Source organism: Lampris incognitus, chromosome 7 (assembly GCF_029633865.1).
Source record: "Lampris incognitus isolate fLamInc1 chromosome 7, fLamInc1.hap2, whole genome shotgun sequence".
Lineage (NCBI taxonomy): Eukaryota > Metazoa > Chordata > Actinopteri > Lampriformes > Lampridae > Lampris > Lampris incognitus.
In genome coordinates, this window is record NC_079217.1 from 40,206,129 (window position 1) to 40,227,656 (window position 21,528).

At 45.9% G+C, this 21,528-nt stretch overlaps 1 protein-coding gene across 1 annotated transcript in view; it reads left to right on the forward strand.

Moving 5' to 3' along the window:
* Nucleotides 1-15,745, forward strand: part of LOC130115238 (WD repeat-containing protein 49-like) — an 86,812-nt gene extending 71,067 nt beyond the window's left edge. Inside the window, exons 13-19 of the mRNA XM_056282856.1 lie at nucleotides 3,603-3,695; nucleotides 4,118-4,231; nucleotides 6,342-6,532; nucleotides 11,594-11,791; nucleotides 13,625-13,700; nucleotides 15,311-15,400; nucleotides 15,648-15,745. Of these exons, the coding sequence (XP_056138831.1) occupies nucleotides 3,603-3,695; nucleotides 4,118-4,231; nucleotides 6,342-6,532; nucleotides 11,594-11,791; nucleotides 13,625-13,700; nucleotides 15,311-15,400; nucleotides 15,648-15,745 (860 nt within the window). The remainder of the gene's footprint in view (nucleotides 1-3,602; nucleotides 3,696-4,117; nucleotides 4,232-6,341; nucleotides 6,533-11,593; nucleotides 11,792-13,624; nucleotides 13,701-15,310; nucleotides 15,401-15,647) is intronic.
* The last annotated feature ends 5,783 nt before the right edge of the window (nucleotides 15,746-21,528 follow it).

A 21,528-nucleotide genomic window follows, 5' to 3' on the forward strand; every position in this document is an offset into this window, starting at 1 on the left:
GAGCAGAGCATTATCCCAGCACCCCCTACAGAACTGCTTAAAGAGGTGTCTGCCTACTTCTTCGGGTGCAACCCCTCCCCTCTTTACAGCTAGGTTGAGTGCTAGCTGCAGTCGCTGCAGGTAAGTAGACGGTTTTTCACCTGGATCTTGCAGAGTGTTCATGAAATGAGCGAAAAGCTCCTCACCATCCTCAACAGCACCAAAAGCTGAATCTAGCAGCTGCAGGCAGGCTACAGGGGGTGATTCAGGCCGTAGCCCCTTGACCACATCAGCTGCAGGCGAAAAGCAAGCTCTCAAGGATCCTTCTGAATATCTGAAAGTAGGACATGCTGGGATCATTTAGGAGCAGTTCAATATGTGAGCGCCAAGTGTCATAATCTGTTTCATTATCAGGTCTGGGAGTCTCCGGAAAAGGAACGCAGTCTCACTGGGGATTGCATGTGTGGACCGACATCTTCCCTCCTTACAATATGCACAACCACGACCTTCTGAATCTCTGGTGGGTTCATATCACTTACTGAAAGGGATGGAGTTCTCTTTACATTTGTAAATGGCACTGAGGCAGTGTCACCTAAGCCATTGCTGCTCTGAGGAGCATCAGAGAGGGAGATAAGAGGCTGTAGCTCCTTTGGGGTAACAGGCTGTGGTGCGTCAACTGGGGTCTCAACAATTGCACAGGTTGCTTTTTTTTTGAGGAGGCTCGCCACTCTGGTTGCTGTTGAACTGCCAAGAGCTGCCACCACATAACAGTATTTTGTGGCGTCCGCAGTGATTTCCCGCAATGCGAACTGCGCTTCTGTCTGGACGAACCAAGCCGAGGCTGACGACTCCCAGTCCCAGAACTCCGGCAGCTTGAGAGAAACCGCATTACTCATCATGTTCATAAAGATTTGTCTCTGGAAACATTCTGCAGACAACCGTCGGGGTCACCAATGTGGAAACTGCAGGAAAGTAGAGACGGACAATTTCTATAATTGACTACACGAACGCGTTTATTCTTCCGTACAAAATCACCATCCTCAACAACATGACGCTGCTCCAACCCTACCTCGTCCTCGCTCTGCCCTTCCAACCCGGAGAGGGCGGAGCGAGGACAAACCCTTTCTTAAAGGGCCGGTGTCTACCAATTATGGTGAATTGTGCCCATATAGTCCGCTACAATATCTAACTTCTAATTCAGTGTGAATAATCACCAAACATTAATAATACAGTCTAATTCTGATCACATTTTCAATTGTTTCTGTTGTACAGCAAAAATATAGTTTCTAATCAAATTCAGTATAACATGTTAACAAGCTAAGTTACACTTAGCTTTTAATCAGATACCTAATTTTCTTCTAATCATGCATTCGCAGCGGCGTGCCGTGCCATGGCCATCCTTACATTTGACTTTTGTTTGCATGAGGGGAATTTCCAACACCGCCCTACAGAGAAGACAACCTCTGCATTAACTCTGTTCTGTTACCCTTTCCACCCCTTTTATATTTAAACAAGAGTCTTTATGAGGAAGAATAAATCAGCAATGTGCGTGCTCATTGCTAACAGGCAAACGAGAGACATTTTTGTGGTGGAAAATAGGTGTGATATTCTACATCAGTTTACCTGTACCAAAATCCTTTACCTTTTATCAATCTGTGCATCGTGATAACAGCTTCTCATCATAGTGCACATTCATTCCAATTAGCACCACATTACTCAAGCCTCTGCCAAAGTACGTGTTGGTGTTTCCAAATGAAAACCTCTCTGGCTGAGTTGCCACAAGTGGCAGACGGTGCATTTAAGTTCCATAAAATGTGTGTGTGTGTGTGTGTGTGTGTGTGTGTGTGTGTGTGTGTGTGTGTGTGTGTGTGTGTGTGTGTGTGTGTGTGTGTGTGTGTGTGTGTGTGTGTGTGCGTGCGTGTGCGTGTGTGTGTGTGCCCATAACTTCACATCCATCCTTTGTGTGTGTGTGTGTGTGTGTGTGTGTGTGTGTGTGTGTGTGTGTGTGTGTGTGTGTGTGTGTGTGTGTGTGTGTGTGTGTAGTACATATGCCTGTACACGTGTTCGTGTGTCTCTCCAATAGGTTTAGGATGCACCAGGAACATTTGATTGATGTGGGACTGAAGTCGCCTCATCAATATTCAAACTCTTTGCAAGGTTCTGCTTGGCTTCCTCCCTCCATCTCGCGCTCTCGCTCTCGCTCTCTCTTTCGCTCTCTCTCTCACAGACACACACACACACACACACACGCACACACACACACACACAACAGACGACAACAGGCAGGGGTCCTCTGTCACTCCCTCCCAACAGATTTCCGCCACACCATCCTGCCGTCCTGTCTCTCCACTCTTCTGTGCCATCTTAATCCTCAGTGGCTGAATAATTTGCAAACGACAGAAAACAACCAACTCATCTCAACTTTGAAGGCATTTGAGGCCAAAAAGTGTTTGAGAAATGGAAATGTTAATAGTCAGAATGTGATAAATGAGGGGTACGCCACCTTTTGATGGAGTAGTTTCTCTAAGTATTTTCCCCACCCCAAATTCAAACGCTGATTGAGTGAATGAGTGAGTAAGTGTGTGGTTGAGTGAGTTTAAGTGAATTTGTCACTGTGTGATTTAACTTGCAATATTTCTTCCATGGATGCCTGCATTCCTGTGTATGATTTTACTAATGTTTCTGTGTGTGTGTGTGTGTGTGTGTGTGTGTGTGTGTGTGTGTGTGTGTGTGTGTTTTGTCTTCATGGGGTTCAGGTTTAAAAGCAGTAGAGCACATTTTATTGTTAAGCGTGACAATGACGTAAAGTTCATGTGACATATTTGCATGTCAGGGAGCAATGTGGCATGGATGAGCTGATGTTCCAGTGTCTGCATTCTCTCCCCTATCCCTCCCCCATCACTTCCCCTCCCCTGCATCACTCTCCCCATCACCCCCCCACCCCATAACTCTCTCTCCCCATCACCCCCCCACACACACACGCCGCTTTGTGATAAAAATCAGGGGAAATAGCTGACCCTTGGGCAGCATGCTTCATACCTCCTACTGCACACACACACACACACACACACACACACACACACACACACACACACACACACACACACACACACACACACACACACTCCCCCTAGCTAATGCACTCCTCTCCCCTCTCATTCTCTCCTGCTATTCAGCTCCTAAACCTGAGAATCCATTTTAGATGAGATATGGGTGCTGTTCATACGGGCTGCAAGGCACACAGTGACTCAACCACAACCACACACACACACTGCAGCTCCCCGAAGAGCACCGCAACTTTCTTTCAAGATGGATGTTCGGTGTTGAGTAGTGGAACAGATGGTAGTTGGGGACAAATGAGATGTTTAAGTGGTTTATGTGGTTTGGAAACTTTATTAGTGTGGGGCTAGCATGCGTCAGTACCCCAAGGTAAGTGCATGTGTTCATAGAAAGCGTTTGTCTGTTTACCCAGCGGTTGACAAATGGGTCTTTTTAAAACCTGTTGAATTTGTTTAAAGCTGATAGATCTGTTTTTCTAGTCAGCTAGCTATTAGAAACCTTTTTGTTTTACAGTATCTTCGTTCTTACGCAAATGTGTATGTTTCCGTATTCGGTGTTTGCAGGAAGCTGTGATGGAGAAATAGTGGTGTGGAACAGCAGCACAGAGAAGGCTTTAAGGACACTACGGCTGCACACCCAACCCAAGGCTCATCTAGGTGTCTCACTCACACACACACACACACACACACACACACACACACACACACACACACACACACACACACACACACACACACACACACACACATTCATACACTGATGGTGGAGGCTGCCATGCAAGGTGCCAACCTGTTCACCAGGAGCAGTTAAGGGTTCAGTGCCTTGCTCAAGGACACTTCGGTGTGAATGGCTGAATGTGAGGCATACACTGTAAAGCGCTTTGAGTGGTCAGTAGACTAGAAAAGCGCTTTATAAAAATGCAGTCCATTTACCACACACACACCACGTGTTTATAGTGCAGTTTTGTTGTGGGTCATCCAACACACTCTGGACATTCAGATACATTACGCAGAAATCCTCTTCACTTCCCCCTCCTCCATCTCATCCTCCTTTACCCTCTCCTGGCTTGTCTATTTAGATCACCCTCCCACATCCCTGTTTGGTTTGAAAGGTGAAGAGGACTCGCGAAGCTGTGGCGTCATCACCAGATTGTTCTTTATACCCGGACGCACACCTGCAGCTTTGCCCTTTGGTAAACTATCAAAAACTTGATCTGTGATGACAGCATAACCGCAGTCCTTGTGAGACCTGCAGTACTCACTGGTCAAGACACACGATCAGGTTTTTCTACAGTGGGTGGTTAACTTCTCCAGCGATGATGCCTGGCAATTTTTATAACATAACACCAGTGATTCCACAAGCTCCTTTTTGCACCAGTAAATTCTGTTGGGTATTTTCACCTTTGTCTCAGTTCTAAGGACACCCAAATTCATTGAAACAAACAGTTAGACAAACCGTTGATGTGTTATAAGGCAAACCCAGTGTAGGTCCTCAGTGTCATTAACAGATCAAACCTGGTAAAAATTAGAATCATAGAATCATCTCAGTTTCATCGAGTGATTTGCATGTATTACCTCAATGGTGTTGGTGATAAAATACATATAATAATAATAATAATAATAATAATGATGATGATGATAATACATTTATTTTTGTAGCACCCCAAAGTGCTTTACAGTACATTAGAACAATAAAAACAGACAAAAACAAAAAATACTACTGGTTACATTAAAAGCATGTGTGAATATAAGTGTCTTAAGGCCTCCTTTAAAGGAGGCCAGAGTTTGGGGAGCCCTTAGGTGGTCCGGGAGGGCATTCCAGAGATGGGGGGTGGCATAAAAAGATGCCCGGTCTCCCATTGAGTGGAGCTTGGTCCTGGGTGTGTAGAGGAGCGAGCTGCTGCCAGGCCGGAGACTGCGGGAGGGATTGTGGGGGTGAGCAGCTCTTTGATGTATGGAGGTGCGTTGTCACGGATGAATTTGAAGGTTAATAGGATGGTTTTGAAATTGATTCCGTGGGACATGAGGAGCCAGTGCAGGGAAGCCAGGATGGGGGTGATGTGGTGGTGTTTCTGCACTCACATCAGGATTCTGGCAGCGCTGTTCTGGATTTACTGGAGCTTCTGGAGGCTCCTGCCAGGAATTCCAATGACTAGTTGTGTTGCTGTAGTCCGGCCTCAAGGAGACGAAGGCATGGACAAGCTTCTCTGCATTGGTGAGGGCGGGACAGTTTGGTGATTTTTTTTCCCCCACCTTTTCTCCCCAGTTGTATCTGGCCCCACTTTTCCAAGCCGTCCCAGTTGCCGCTCCACCCCCTCCGCCAATCCAGGGAGGGCTGCAGACTACCACATGCCTCCTCTGATACATGTGGAGTCACCAGCCGCTTCTTTTCATCTGACAGTGAAGAGTTTCCCCAGGAGGACGTAGCGCATGGGAGGATCACGCTATTCCCCCAGTTCCCCCTCCCCACTGAACAGGCTCCCCGACCGACCAGAGGAGGTGCTACTGCCACGACCAGGACACATACCCACATCTGGCTTCCCACCTGCAGACACGGCCAATTGTGTCTGTAAGGACGCCCGACCAAGCTGGAGGTAACACAGAGATTCGAGCCGGCGATCCCAGTGTTGGTAGGCAACAAAATAGACCGCTGTGCTACACAGACGCCCCAGTTTGGTGATGTTTTTAAGGTGGTAGAATGAGGTCTTGCAGAGATGTTTAATGTGGGTGTCAAAGGTGAGAGAGGGGCCAAACTTGATGCCAAGGTTGGCAATTGAGGCGGAACGGGAGATGGTTTGGTCAGCAATGGTGACGTAGTTGTTAGAGAAAGTTAAACCTGGTGAGCGGTGTCAATGGGAAGGGCCTCGGTTTTGCCGCTGTTTAGATGAAGTAAGTTGTGCTTCATCCATGCCTTTATCTCTCCGAGCCAGATGCTGTGTGAAGGCTGCAGAGGGATTTGGGGCAGTATTGTAATATCTATTTACAAAGGTGTATGTTAGTTATTCAAGCTCATGGCACAGCGGTTCTTGCATGATATTGCGAGTCTTCTCTATGGATACATTAGTACATGTATATTTCAGAGAGCTTGACTGTAGCATACTTTACAATTTATTCAACGGTTCAACCTTATGTAGGAGTCCACTCCTCTAAACTAACTTCATCATGTTTATCAGCAGTAAAGTAAAATGTAAAATGCAGTAAACAACTTTTCTTTTCTTTCAATATCATACTTCCACCTTAGACGAAAAAGATTTACCTGATTTGTCTTGACATGCCTTTTTTATTTATTTATTTATTTATCAGGCGGCGCAGACTTGGTGTCCTGTGGGGGATCTGGTGAGGTTCGATTCTGGAATACGTTTCACAGCAGTTTGGTGGGGCAGTTTACGGCCCATAACAGAGACCTGGGGCCCATTATCATGACCATCAGTCCCTGTGGGAAGTATTTAGTGACTGCCGATATGGAGGGAACTCTCAAGACATGGGACATACTGGTAAGCAATTGGGGAGCCCCCGCAGAACGAGACAGAAAAAAGGACGATGTCCACCGTCCGACCCTGGAAGATATAGAAATCGCTCATTTAGAAATTATTCACTGATATATGGTTAAGGCTGCTTCACTTGAAAGGTGTGGTCCAACTTCAATGAACGAGAAGCAATGGCGTTTTGAACACAGCCTTGTAAATTACCCTATTAAAAAATAGAAGATGGTTGGGATATATGCCCAGAGGGAATTTATTTTCTACCCATCCCTGTTGAAATTTGGGCAAATGCTATCTGGCTTGAGGGAAAAGTGGCACAAATCTTAAACAGAATCATTGCTAACACTTATTCTGGTCAAAGAACTTGAAAGGTCAAAAACATTGTACAGCCATCCCAGTTAGGAGAACACACCACTGCTATCGTCTTTCACCCTCTCTCCTTTTGATATCTTACTGCTTGTGTTTTAAAAATACTTTGATGAAAACATATCAGACGTTACATGTGTTGGTAGCCATTGTTTAAGTCTTACATTGCCCGGAGTGTATTCCTGGCAAAGATTAGGGCTGCTTGGATGAAGCCGACAGCTGCTTCACTGTCATGCTTGTAATCACAGTAAAGAATGTCCCCCCTTGCTTATTATTGCTACGATATTCACTGCTCATTTTGTGTCACAGTTCGTAAGATGGGATGAAATATGATGGATGCGTCTTATTCGGGCATCAGAATTTACGGTGACTTATTCATAAATGTAACAGAGAGTTTGGTGATTTCATTCTTCTAGTAGAAATCATAACCTTAAGGCTAATTCAGGGCATGCTTTGAATTGGCTGGAGCAGAACTTTTTAGCTGTCTGTTGTGCTGTGAGGCATCAGACAGGATGGTTCAAAATGAGCTTCAGAACCACCCCAAGAGGAGGCAGCAGTCTTAAGTTACCATGTAAGATATATAGTATCAAGTAATTGAATTCATGTGAATTAATGTATGTCGAATGTAATGTGGACGGCACGGTGGTGCAGTGGTTAGCGCGGTCGCCTCACAGCAAGAAGGTCCTGGGTTCGAGCCCCGGGGTAGTCCAATGTTGGTGGGTCATCCCGGGTCGTCCTCTGTGTGGAGTTTGCATGTTCTCCCCATGTCTGTGTGGGTTTCCTCCGGGGGCTCCGGTTTCCTCCCACAGTCCAAAGACATGTAGGTCAGGTGAATTGGCCGTACTAAATTGTCCCTAGGTATGAATGTGTGTGTGTGTGTGTGTGTGTGTGTGTGTGTGTGTGTGTGTGTGTGTGTGTGTGTGTGTGTGTGTGTGTGTGTGTGTGTGTGTGTCAGCCCTATGATGGTCTGGCGGCCTGTCCAGGGTGTCTCCCCGCCTGCTGCCCAGTGACTTTTGGGATAGGCTCCAGCATTCCCGCGACCCTGAGAGCAGGATAAGCAGTTCGGATAATGGATGGATGGATGAATGTAATGTATGAATTAATGTACTTAATGTATGTGTGGCCCTTGTAATGCTCTGTGTCACTACAGTGCCCTTACCTGAGTTCTATAGTCCTTTGCCCCCTGAACTGGATCCAATAAGTGGAGACGATAACAGTTTAGAGAGATACAATTTCTTTACAATAAGAAATCTGCATTGGACTGTGTGAATGGAAATGTGTGTGAAAATCTGTGTAGATAGGTTGCATTAATAATCCTGAAGGTGCGCTCTGCTGGCAGACTTCACAGTGAAAGGGAGATGGTCACCTCGAATGTCAGTAAATTTGAGTACTATTAAATTCAAAAGAGAGTAATCAGCTTAGGCTGAGCCCTTTCACAACAAACACTGAAATTGAGGTTCTTACGCTAACTACAGGGAGACTCTCTTCTGTGAACCTCAAATCGGTAAAGGCCCTTATCAATACACTCACAAGAGCAAGTCATACAAACACTGGAATGAGAAATAAAATTACAAAAGTCGGATGGGTAAATAAAGACAAAAGAAAGGAAACCCCAGTTGCAGGCCTGTTAATATCTCTGATCTCACTCAGCGTAAGCTACTCGCAACCATCCTACAGCATCCCAATGCAATCCGCAACTCTGATGTCCGTGTTGTTCCCATACCTCGGTGCCGAATGGAACTACTAGCGTTTCCTAGTAGCCAACAGTAGGGGTGTCGGGTAGCGTAGCGGTCTATTCCGTTGCCTACCAACATGGGGATCTCCAGTTTGAATCCTCATGTTACCTTCCGGCTTGGTCGGGTGTCCCTACAGACACAATTGGCCGTGTCTGTGGGTGGGAAGCCAGATGCAGGTGTGTCCTGGTCACTGCACTAGCACCTCCTCTGTTCAGTCGTGGTGCCTTTTCAGGGGGGAGGGGGGAACTCGGGGCAATAGCGTGATCCTCCCACGCGCTACGTCCCCTTGGCGAAAGTCCTCACTGTCAGGTGAGAAGAAGCGGCTGTCGACTCCACATGTATCAGAGGAGGCATGTGGTAGTCTGCAGCCCTCCCCGGATCGGCAGAGGGGGTGGAGCAGTGACCAGGATGGCTCGGAAGAGTGAGGTAATTGGACAGGTACAATTTGGGAGAAAAAGGGGAAGAAAAAAAACAAACTCTGTTAGTTGTGGCGAGTTAACTGAGTTCTACAAGTCAAAGAAGGTTGAATCAGTTCATCTGGATACAGCGTTTATTGAGAGAAGTGTTTCATCACTCATCTAAGTGACGTCTTCAGTCTAAACTGACTGCAGGTATCCCCACCCTTATAAACAATACAGTGGCATAACGACTGAAACCAAATACCAGTTTCATATTCCTTACTTCCGTTTATACTTCCAGTACCGGTGTGGGAAGGTGGCGGCGTGAACTTACATTTGCGGCAGCCTCACCCAGTGCCGTCCATGCAGTGTCTTTGCTCGCATCTGCGTCTGGGTTTGTGTCTTCATCTGAAGGCTAGGAGAGCTGGCGCTGAATCGGCTGGGGGAGCTTGGTCTGCTGCGTCCTGTGGGCCCAGGGACCACGGACTTGCCTGGAGCTATGCCCGAAGAGGAAACACTGAGAGCGCTCTGACAGGACGCGGAAGCAGGGCAGGCAGAGCCAACTGGTAGCCCATGCAGACTGGCAGTTCCGATAACACTGAGGGCAGTCAGGCGGCGGCCTCGCCTGGCATCGACTGTGTTGTTGGTGTCGTCATGTGGTGTGCGGGGAGGTGTGTTGAGGGTATTTGGCTGGGAGAGCTGGCGTTGTCTCGGCTGGGGGAGTCTGGTCTGCTGCTTTGGATATATGTGTTCTTGTAGGTTTTGGATATATGTTTTTGTCTTTGTGTTTCACTGCTGTGGGCTGGGGAAACAATATGTCATTTCATTTCATGTACACAAGTACATGAAATTAAATAACAAATAAATGTTCCTGATTCCTGATTCTTGATATGCAAATATGAGCATGACCATTAACTAGAGTTGCAATGGCAGTGTGTACTATTCACAGAGAATTTGGAAATGTTTGCAATCACAGCATTGCAAGATGGTGACAGATGTACTCTTAGCCCCCCTCAGTTCAGGGATGGTCGTTCCCTCTTCACATAGATGGCCTCTTGACTCTCCGTTCAAACCAGCGTTCCTCCCTATCAAGGATGTGCACATCCTCATCCTTGAAAGAGTGGCCACTGGCCTGTAGTTGGGTGTAGACCACGGAGTCCTGGCCTGACATGTTAGCGCTCCTGTGTTATGCCATCGTCTTGGCCAGCATCTGTTTGGTTTCCCCGATATACAAGTCACGGCAATCCTCCCGGCATTTAACAGTGTATACTATATTACCCTGTTTGTGCCGGGGTACCCGATCCTTGGGGTGGACCAATTTCTGGCACGGCGTGTTTTGGGGTTTGAAAGCAACTGAGACTCTGTGTTTGTAAAATACACGTCTCAACTTTTCCAACACTCCCGCCACATATGTAATCACCACTTGTTTATCACCACTTTTTCACCACTGTTCTCCTCTCTTCGATTGGCTGGTGCACTGTTTGGGCATCTTCCTGGCTTTGACAAACGCCCAGTTAGGATAACCACACTTAACCAGGACCTGTTTAATGTGGGATCTCTCCCCTTCCCCGGTCGCCGTGTCAATGGGGACGTTGTCAGCTTGGTGGTACAGCATCCTGATGACTCCTAGTTTGTGCTCCAGTGGATGATGAGAGTCAAACCTACGAGTTCTACAATTGTCCCACAGGGCTAGCTGCACTTGCTAGCCTAACGCAAGGCAGAAAAAATATGTGCCTCAGCAAGCAAATACAGAGCCAAGGGAAATTCATTCACTTAACGAATTAACTGTTCACACAATAAGGCTCGCCGCTGCTTCATTATTCATCCTATCTGTTTAATTTATATCGGTTATGGCATTTACATCGATATAACCATTTTCTCAACTTGTATCAGACTTGGGCTTCCTTCAGTTATCTCTCCTTTTCCCCCCGTCCTCGCTTTTTCTTTCCAATCAGCCCCTTCCCCAAAACAATGGCAATTCACTAATATTGAATGATTGCTGATATCACTAATCAGAGACCCACTGCTCATGACACAAGGTTTGGTTGACTCACCACGGGTAACACTGATATTAAAGCAGTCATAATACTTGAATAGATGAATCAACAATGAAAAAAATATCCACAAATGCCCGTGCACAGTCTCGGGGCATACCAGAGCTTTTCACCTATATTTTTAAAGGGTTCCTACTTTAAATGTTTACCCAACTACATGATGTTTATGCATTGTGTTTAACTTTTCTTTAGGGTAGGTTACCTTCCCATCTAGACCACTCTAGCTAAAGATCAAAGATACTGGAAGTAATTACCATATGACTATAGCAGCCTAAGGGGATACCAGGACTTCCTATGTATGTGTGCATAATTATGTATGTTTGAATGTTGTACCTCAGGAAGTAAAATTTCATGATTCAGTTTTCATACGGGCTCTTGATACTTCTTTTTAAATGAATGCTTGGGAGTACCTCACCCTTTCTTATTTTTTTATTCATACCTCAAATCAAAACTGACACTGAATGTGAGCTGTTTACACATCCAAGTCATAAATCATGTGTTTGCTTATCTCTCCATCAGGAATATTGTCTCCAGCCAGACGGGGGAATAACCAGAGAGCCTCCAAAGTTGCTGTGTAGTCTCCGTCCACACCTGAAAGGTGTGATGCACCTCGAGACATGTCTCCACAATGACAGACTCCTGTTGCTTTCAGCATCAGCAGACTGCAATGTGGCTCTCAGCTACTTGCCTGGAGATACAGTTGGAGTGTTTGGACAGGTGAAAACACACACACACACACACACACACACACACACGTGCACACACACACGTGCACACAGGCAGGGGATTTTACAAGACTTATTTAAGAATACATGTCCACATGTACACATGGGTCATGTTGGTGTAAAATAGAAAACACAGATGGGATTACATAAAACATCCTGTGCATCTGAAATAAACTCTAGAAGATGGCAGATATGTTCAGTACCATGCAGTCAAAATAAAGGCCTCAGATCCCCACAGTTCAAACATACAGCAGCACAGGCTGACTGATAAAGCCTAAACTCCCAGTCCTCACTGTGCTTGGGGGGCGGTATTATCCAGTTGATGAAATGGATGTGAAACGCAGCATCAAGCTGCAGTTAGCTGTGTGTGCTTGTGTCAAAGAAGGCCCGTATCTAGTTAGCCTGCGGCGGCATCTGCTATGTGTTGCTTCGATTCAACTTGCCTCAGGCCCCAGCTGGCAAGCACCTACCCTGATCCAAACCCTGTTTACTAATGTGCGCATAGCCACACAGAAAAAAAGCCACACACACATCAAATTAACAAGAACATACAAACTCACATATGCACATAAACAAGACAGTGGTATGTAGAGATGCGCAAATGCAGAAGGGCATACACACAGTACACATACGTAGTGCTCTGCGGGACAGGACTGTCTGGCCTGCTTTCCCCCAGCACCGCTATCAGGTAGCCCTGATTGCTAGTATCTCTCACATCTGTTTGAATATTCACTTTCCTAGGATCACTTCAAGGGTTGTCATTTCACTAAATATGTCTAATCAAAACATACCTGTAAAGTTTTCAGAAGATGCATTTATTCATTACATTACTGTTGGAGTAGTTACAGGGGAAGGCAGAGTTCGACCGGGATCTCACTCCTAGCTAAAACGACCATGGGCAGTCAAATTGACGGCCAGTTTTTAAACTCTATATTCTGTCAAGCTAAATTACCCAATTAAGATATAATGCATTGCATATGTTAGTATGTCTGTTAAGAAACTAACTGACACCAAAATTAACATTTTAACAACTTTTAATACTATTTTTCAAGCAATTAAATAGTCCGCTGTCCAGCGCCTGTAAATACTGCAACGCGTCGGTGGTAGTCATGGTGCATCTGAAACGGCATCTGTAACCAGACATGTAATAATCAAAAATCTAATTTAAACTATTACTCTGCACTGGAGAACACTATTTTTGTTCTAAGACAGAGCACTGAACTTTGCAAAGGAAATGATGCGACCAAAACACGTCGTAAACAGTGACATGACGCACACGATCACACGCAAATGACCATGACTGGTCATCTTAGGTAGATCTTATTGTAAATGTTTTGTGTGCAATTGATCTAAAACTAATTTTAATGCAAATATATGCAGTTTTAGAGCATTCAGGGAGTGACAGGTCTGTATCTTTTTTCCCCCACAAAGTTATTAAACTTTAAAAATCCAAAATGGTCATAAATGCCCGTCTTTGGTCATTCTTGCATTAAACATCTACCTGGCGCGCGCACACACACACACACCCACACACACACACACATGCAAACCTGAAACTTGCTGAGTATGACCAGTCTGTCACTATTGGCCTCTGATTGGCTCCCCGGACACAGTTCTACATTCAGTATCTGTCTTAAGGACATTTTGAGGAATGGGAGAGGATTCCTGCTTTTCTTTGCCACTGAGCAAGACTCTCCCACTTATTTTGATATCCCGACAAGCCTTTGGTTACATGCTCGCTGCAACATCCATCTGCCATTTCAAGCAGATCCCAGCAACCCCCTGTTCTCCCTCCCTTTTTCTCGCTATTCTGCTGCCTCGATAGCAAGTGCCCTGGAAATTGAATGGGCTGGGACCTGGAGACCCAGAGCAAGATCAGGAGGAGAGGAAATCAGACTCTGGTCGGGATGTGCTGCAGCTCCCTTTGCTCTTCAGCGAGACGCGACCCAATTCAGTCCCTGACAACTCAGCTGAAGGCCAAGATATGTGGCTAGAAGAAAAAGCCAAGGAGACTGGGGGAGATAGAGGGATGAAGGCATGGGAGGACAGAGGAAAACATTTATCCAGGTGAATTGGTCCCATCTGTCTCTGTTACAGTGCTCACTGTGGAAGCTGGCTACTCCATCACGTTGCAACTGTTGTGAAACTGATTTTGGGTTTAGGGTTGTTCCACCCTAATGGTATGCCATGATGGTTGAAATGTGGAAACTATAGTGAAAATACTATCAACGTGCCTTTCTGTGGGCCTTGCATAGAAAGTTTCCCAAACGTTTTGTGGACTACATGGTCTTTTCCTACGTGCCTGTCAATATAAGTACTTCAACCTGCTAAGAATTTACCTGTTTTAAGACCGTTCACTGGGTTCACATTGCTTCGTCTTACATGGGTGGAGCTGAAATACTCTTACCGTTTTATATGGACAATGTTGTTTCATAACTGTTGTGAGCTTGATTTTAGGCTTTAGTTTGCAAAGTACTGGATGGGTTGAAGTTGTTTCAGATAGTTAAAGAATGCCTAATTTTTATGCCAACAAAGTAGGCAAGAAATGCCTAAAAAGATTTTTTTTCCCTATTATTCCAAATGAGAAGATGAGTGACAAAGTCAAGGGGCTTTTCCCTCGGCCGTCAGCAAAACACCACTAAATGTTAGCTGTTATGTGTCTTTTTTCTGTACCTCTGGATGGTCTCATCTTGTCATGAATCGTCACAACTTTCCTCCATAGCCAAAAGAAAGGAAAAGTGATTAGTTATTATCATTTTACTTTGACTACACAGCCATTGGCCTAATCAGATAATTGAAAAAGAAATGACTGCCATAAAACCCGTGATGAATTTCTGAATATCTAGGTGTATTTTATGGCCTGGAACTTATTGTGCTGTTGTAGTAGTATAAATGTGACTCGCTGTGAACGTAAATAATCAATCACCTGTTGCGTTCCCCCAAAATCACTCTCCCATTTATTGCAAAAGAAACAGGTCAAGGTTGCATATTACCGTTTTATCATGGTGAATGCAGTAAAATGAAAGCTCAATCGAATTGGGATGGGCGGGCTCAATAGGGACATGATGTTTTTGGCACATTCTGCTGTTGTATGCACCAGTTACAAAACTTGTGGTCAAGTCAAGTCAATTTTATTTGTATAGCCCAATATCACAAATTACAAATTAGTCATACCACTCTTTCCAGTCACACAACCAAAAATGGCGGCATACTGGGCTGGAGCTATGAGAAGAGTCGGGGCGCAAGACTGACTGACAGACAACCTGGCCATAAAGATGCTGCCACAAATCCTGATATCGGTAATATACCTGAGGATTTGTCTCTGTCTTCTACATACACTTTTTCCCCCTTTTATTCAGTCATCTACTACTGTCACTCGCATGTTCCCCACTTCTTTATATTTCCAAGTTATCTCCACTCATATGACGTGTGTACGTGCACGTATGTGGCCGTGTGTCTGCTATGTTCATGTGTCTGTCTCTATGCATGTGTGTCGTATTCATACGGTCAGGTACATTCAAAGGTCTGCAATTGGAGGAGCTCCAAACTGTAGGGCAGTTATCTAAGCCAGAGTTTGCAGTCCACCCTAAGGTCTGCTTCAGCAAGACACCATAGCCCAGAACCTTAGATGCCACACCACCTAGCAAAGAAGGTATACATGCACAAGCACACATACATAGCTCAAGTGGAGTATACACACACACATACACACACACACACATACGCACACATTTAAACACACAGGGTTTTCCGACACACCTCTCCATGTTTTCGTGTTTGCCTTTGTGCCTGTCCGTCTGTCCATGCAGCTGTAGAGATGAAAGCAACTTCTGATGTTTCCTAAACAGCTTCTAGAGAAGGAGGGCAGGCTGAGACAGAGAAAGCCACAGAGATCACCACCAAGCAGGAGAGAAGACTGAAGGCCAAGAACAGCAGAGTCGGCTGAGAAATTCTCTTTTTTAATAATAATTTTTAAAAAATCCAATAATTGTAGGGAACATTATTTAAGTTTGTAATATTGGTGGGCATCAAAATTATTTCTCTTTTTCCACCAAGTCAATTTCTGCTTGACAATGTTTTGTGCAGGCATATCTTGTGTTTTCAGTCAGACAGAAAAAATACATATTGGGTGGCTTGGGTGAATCAGAGAGGTCTGTCCAAGCTGATATGTCAACATTTCAGAGTATTTTTTTTTGTTTTGTAAATGTACTTTTTTTATATATCTTATAAATCCATACAATTTCGGTTTGTTTGTAAGCACTTTTGTGTGCCTAGAAAAGCACCATATAAATGTAGTTATTTTTATCATTATTATAAATAAACTGCAAATCTTATCTCCTTGGTGCTTGAGCTTTATTTTCTGAGAATATTTTGGATGTTCAACACATATAGACCCAGCTTAAATATTAATGAAGACAGACTGACCCAAGTCTCTCCACTATGAGTACAGTACTGTGTGTGTGTGTGTGTGTGTGTGTGTGTGTGTGTGTGTGTGTGTGTGTGTGTGTGTGTGTGTGTGTGTGTGTGTGTGTGTGTGTGTGTGTGTGTGTGTGTGTGTGTGTGTGTGTAAGAAGCTGAGCTGCAGGTCTGAGGTAGAGACACTGGCTATTCATAGTATGTTAAAGAATTCTAGTTAAGTAACCCACACGATCTGCCATATTGAAGAACTCTGGATTAAGTCAATTATCACTTCTACTTCTAATCAAGCAATCATAGGATTCATTCATGCTTGTAATATTTGCTAGTAATATTTGATTTGCTAATGTCCCTTACGGCTTTCCGTAGCGCCACAACAAAGTCACGTGATGTACGTAACAACGTCAGTCGGAATCCGGTCGGTGAATAAACACCCAGCACGAGAGAAGTTGTCCTTGCTTTATTAATGTTATAAGTTAACATAGCCAGAGGGCACAGATCATTACATGGTGTCAGAGTAGCGGAGTTTAAATACCCAATATGGATTCGTACGGCGTTCCAGCTCCACGGATGGACTGGGAATCGGCGAACTTACCTGAAGCATGGAGACGATTTCGACAAACAACGGAGCTAATGTTCAAGGGCCCCCTGCGCGGGAAGAACGAAGAGGAGAAATGCAGCTACCTCCTGCTCTGGATAGGGGAAAAAGGGCGCGATGTGCACAACACTTGGACACTCAGCGGAGAACAAGCCAAGAAGCTAGAAACGTACTACGATAAGTACACTGAGTACATCACCCCCAAAGAAAACCCGATTTATGCCAGATATAAATTTCATGAAAAGATGCAGGGAGAGAGTGAATCCTTCGAACGATTTGTAACTGAGCTAAAGCTCCTAGTCAAAGACTGTGGCTACCCAAATGCCGACGAGATGGTCAGGGACCGCATCGTGTTTGCCACTAACTCACCCAGAGTGAGAGAAAAGCTACTTAGCCAGGGAGCTGAGCTAACGCTAGAGAAAGCCAGAGATGTAGCCCGCTCACACGAGCTAGCAAAGCAACAGCTTAAGTTTATGGGCTAGGGCAGCACACATGAAACGGTGCACGCAATAGGCAGAAAGACTTACAAACCGAACGCACCCAAAGCAGCTAACGCTAACTTCAGACAAAGGGAGGGTAACGTTAGCACCGCCGCCAGGGCGTGTAGCTATTGTGGAGGGCTACACGGCGCTAAAGCCACTTGCCTAGCTAAGGGTAAACAATGCATTAAATGCAAGAAGCTCAATCATTTTGCTAAAGTATGCAAGTCTAGCTCCCAGGGACAGACAAAGTACTACCGCGGCACAGTACATGCCGTCGGAGAGAACCCAGAAGAGTACACCACTGATAGAGAGGAGGAAGAACTGTACTTCGACAACATTACAGTGGAGAGCATCGCTGTGGGAGAACAGTCAGAGCTGTATATAGACTGCATCTCAATAGAGAACAACGGAAAAAGCAACGAGCAGGCTTACGTAGAGGTTGGAATTGGCACACCTCCACAGAAGGTAAAGTTTAAACTAGACACTGGGGCACAGGCCAATACTATTCCCACCAACCTGTTCCAGGCGCTGTTCAAAAATGTGACACCGAAACCAGCAATACACAGACCCACTGAATATGGAGGAGGCGCGCTGAGCGTGAAAGGCACATGCAAACTCAAATGTAAGTACAGAGACAATGCAATGATGCTGGACTTTTACGTCATTGACACAAACGCCCCACCAGTCATGGCAATGAAAACATGCCGTGACCTAAACTTGGTAAAAATAGTGATGGCTGTGAGCGAGGAAAACAATGTCACATCACAGAGCATAATGGATGAGTATGCAGATGTTTTCCAGGGAATAGGAGAGTTCCCAGGCGAGTGCACCTTTCGCGTCACACCAGATGCAACGCCGGTCGTCTGCCCGCCACGCAGAATCCCCATCGCCCTACGCAGCAAACTGAGGGACAAGCTTGACAGCATGGAGAAAGGCGGCATAATCTGTAAGGTAACAGAACCCACAGAATGGGTGAACGCACTCGTCATTGTTGAGAAGCCAAAGACAGGCAAACTTAGAGTGTGTTTAGACCCCAGAGCTCTTAACAAAGTGATACAACGACCTCACTACCCCCTCCCCACGCTGGAGGACGCCACCACAAAGCTCGCTGGAGCTGAGTACTTTAGCGTGTTAGATGCGCGGTCAGGCTATTGGGCCATCAAACTGAGCACTGAATCCTCAATGTTGACGACATTTAACACAGTGTTTGGCAGGTATCGTTTCCTCAGACTGCCATTCGGAATCGTGTCCGCTCAAGACGAGTTCCAGAGACGCGTGGATGAAACATATAAAGGATTGGACGGTGTGACGGCCATAGTGGACGACATACTAGTGTTCGGCAAGACTAAAGAGGAACATGACCAGCGTCTCAGAGCGATGCTGAAGTGCACAAGGGAGCGAGGGGTGAGGCTCAACCCCGACAAGTGTCACATATGCGTGTCCGAGGTACGCTACTTCGGCCACACGCTCTCACACGAAGGCATCAAACCAGACCCACACAAGGTGAAGGCGGTCAAGGACATGCAACCCCCACAGAACAAAGCAGAGCTGGAGACAGTCCTCGGCATGATCAACTACCTCGCCAGATTCACTCCACACCTCTCACAGATAAACTCACCCCTCAGACAGCTTCTGAAACAGGACAGTGAGTTTGTGTGGGATGCAGTCCACGACAAGGCGTTCCAAGAGATGAAGAATCTCATTACACAGCACCCAGGTCCAGTACTCTCATATTTCGACCCGCAGAAAGAGCTGCGACTCCAAGTGGATGCATCCAAAAGTGGCCTTGGGGCTGTCATGCTCCAAGATGGCAAACCAATTGCCTATGCGTCCAAGTCACTCAACAGCACTGAAGAAAACTACGCACAGATAGAGAAGGAGCTCTACGCTGTGGTCTTCGGCTGCAAGAGGTTCCACGAGTACATGTACGGACGAAAAGTGATTGTGGAGTCAGACCACAAGCCTCTGGAGGCAATACTAAAAAAGCCACTGGCAGCAGCACCACCCCGGCTGCAACGGATGATCCTGGCGCTCCAAAAATACGACATCCAAATCATCCACCACCCCGGTAAGGACATACCGGTGGCCGACACACTGTCACGCAAGTCAATAGAACACCACGACAGTGACCTACAGGAAGGGATGGAGGCCCAAGTGCACACAGTCCTCAGCAACATCCCTGTGAGCGACACAAGACTCACAGAAATCAAGCAGGAAACAGCGCAAGATCCACAGCTCACCGCACTCAGACGAGCCACACTCACTGGCTGGCCAGACACAAAGAAAAAGTGCCCGCCCAGCATCCAGGAATACTGGAACCACAGAGCAGAAATCTCAGAAATGGACGGTATGCTGTTCAAAGGTAAGAGAATCATTGTCCCCCAAAAGCTTCGCAAGGACATGATACAGCGCATCCATGCCAGCCACCTTGGCATGGAAAAAAGCAAATGCCGAGCAAGAGACTTACTGTTCTGGCCTGGCATGGGGAAACAGATCGAGGATGCGGTAGCAGACTGCAGCATATGCCAAGAACGGTGCAGCGCAAATGCAAAGGAACCAATGATGTCACACGCCATACCCGAGCGGCCGTGGCAAGTGATAGGCACAGACCTATTCACATGGAACTCACAGGACTTCATAGTCACTGTGGACTACTACTCCAGATTCTTCGAGCTAGAGAGACTTTACAGCTGCACCTCATCTGCCGTCATCATGAAGCTGAAAGCAGCAATGGCTCGACACGGAATCCCCGAGACTATCATCAGCGACAATGGTCCGTGCTACAGCTCTGGTGAGTTCCGCAACTTCTCACAGACATGGGGTTTCTCACACACCACCACAAGCCCCCACTACCCACAGAGCAACGGCCTCTCCGAGAAGACTGTCCAGACGGCCAAACGCATCCTGGACAAAGCCAAAGCTGAGAACAAAGACCCCTACATGAGCTTACTGGAGTATCGCAACACACCGGTGGACAACCTGAAATCACCGGCACAGCTACTGATGAGTCGGAGGCTGCGGTCCATTCTCCCATCAACAGCAAAACACCTGCAGCCACAGATCGCCAGTCAGGAGGATGTTCACGAAAGGAGAGAGGTATGTCAACAGCGCCAGCAGGCATACTACAACCGAACAGCCAAACCTCCGCCCCACCTGCCCGCAGGCACACCAATCCGCTTCCGGCAGGAGGATGGATCCTGGAGACCTGCAACTGTGGAAAGACCAGCGAACACAGACAGGAGCTACCACATCCAAACCAAAGAAGGTCAGATCTACCGACGCAACCGTCAACACCTGCGACAAAGCAGAGTGAACACTCACACTACACACACACACATTTCACAGCAGACTGTTACCAGCGCTAACAACAACACACAAGCCCATCAGCAAGAGCATGCTGAACCTCCAGACACGAACAATCAGCGACAACCAGACACACAGCCTGGTTACACCACGAGGTCAGGTCGCACGATCAAACCAAGACAAATCCTTGACTTATGAATGTTAAAAAAGAGAGAATTTTACACCAACCTGTACTATACCTGCTATGTTTTGAAAAGAAATATTTACAGCGTTCACTTACCTTGTGTACCTACCTGCTGTTTGCAGTTACCAGTAATGAAATGAAAAAAAAAGATGAAATGTTATTACGGTGTCACATTTAGACAGTGAAGGAAATGTTTTACACTACTTTGTTGCAGTCCAGTTATATAAGAGTTTCACTTTCATATTCTTTCTTATTAAGATTGTATTCGCTTATAAACGTGCTCAACGTGGTCTGTATCTCTGCAGAGAAAGCAGCACTTTTAAGAAAAAGGGAGATGTAATATTTGCTAGTAATATTTGATTTGCTAATGTCCCTTACGGCTTTCCGTAGCGCCACAACAAATTCACGTGATGTACGTAATAACGTCAGTCGGAATCCGGTCGGTGAATAAACACCCAGCACGAGAGAAGTTGTCCTTGCTTTATTAATGTTATAAGTTAACATAGCCAGAGGGCACAGATCATTACAATGCTCCCTGGATTCCAGGTTAGGGTTATACACACTTATTTTCTGTAAAGGTCTATGGACCCCCTGAAGTAGCCTTGGCCACCCCGTGTATAAAACGCTAGTTCTGCCAATACGCACTTACCAACAAACGGAAAAACACGAATTGAATTGAAAAACACGAGAAGGAGAAAAAGGGTCAGCAAAATGCATTTATTGTATCAAATAAACTGAATATACGT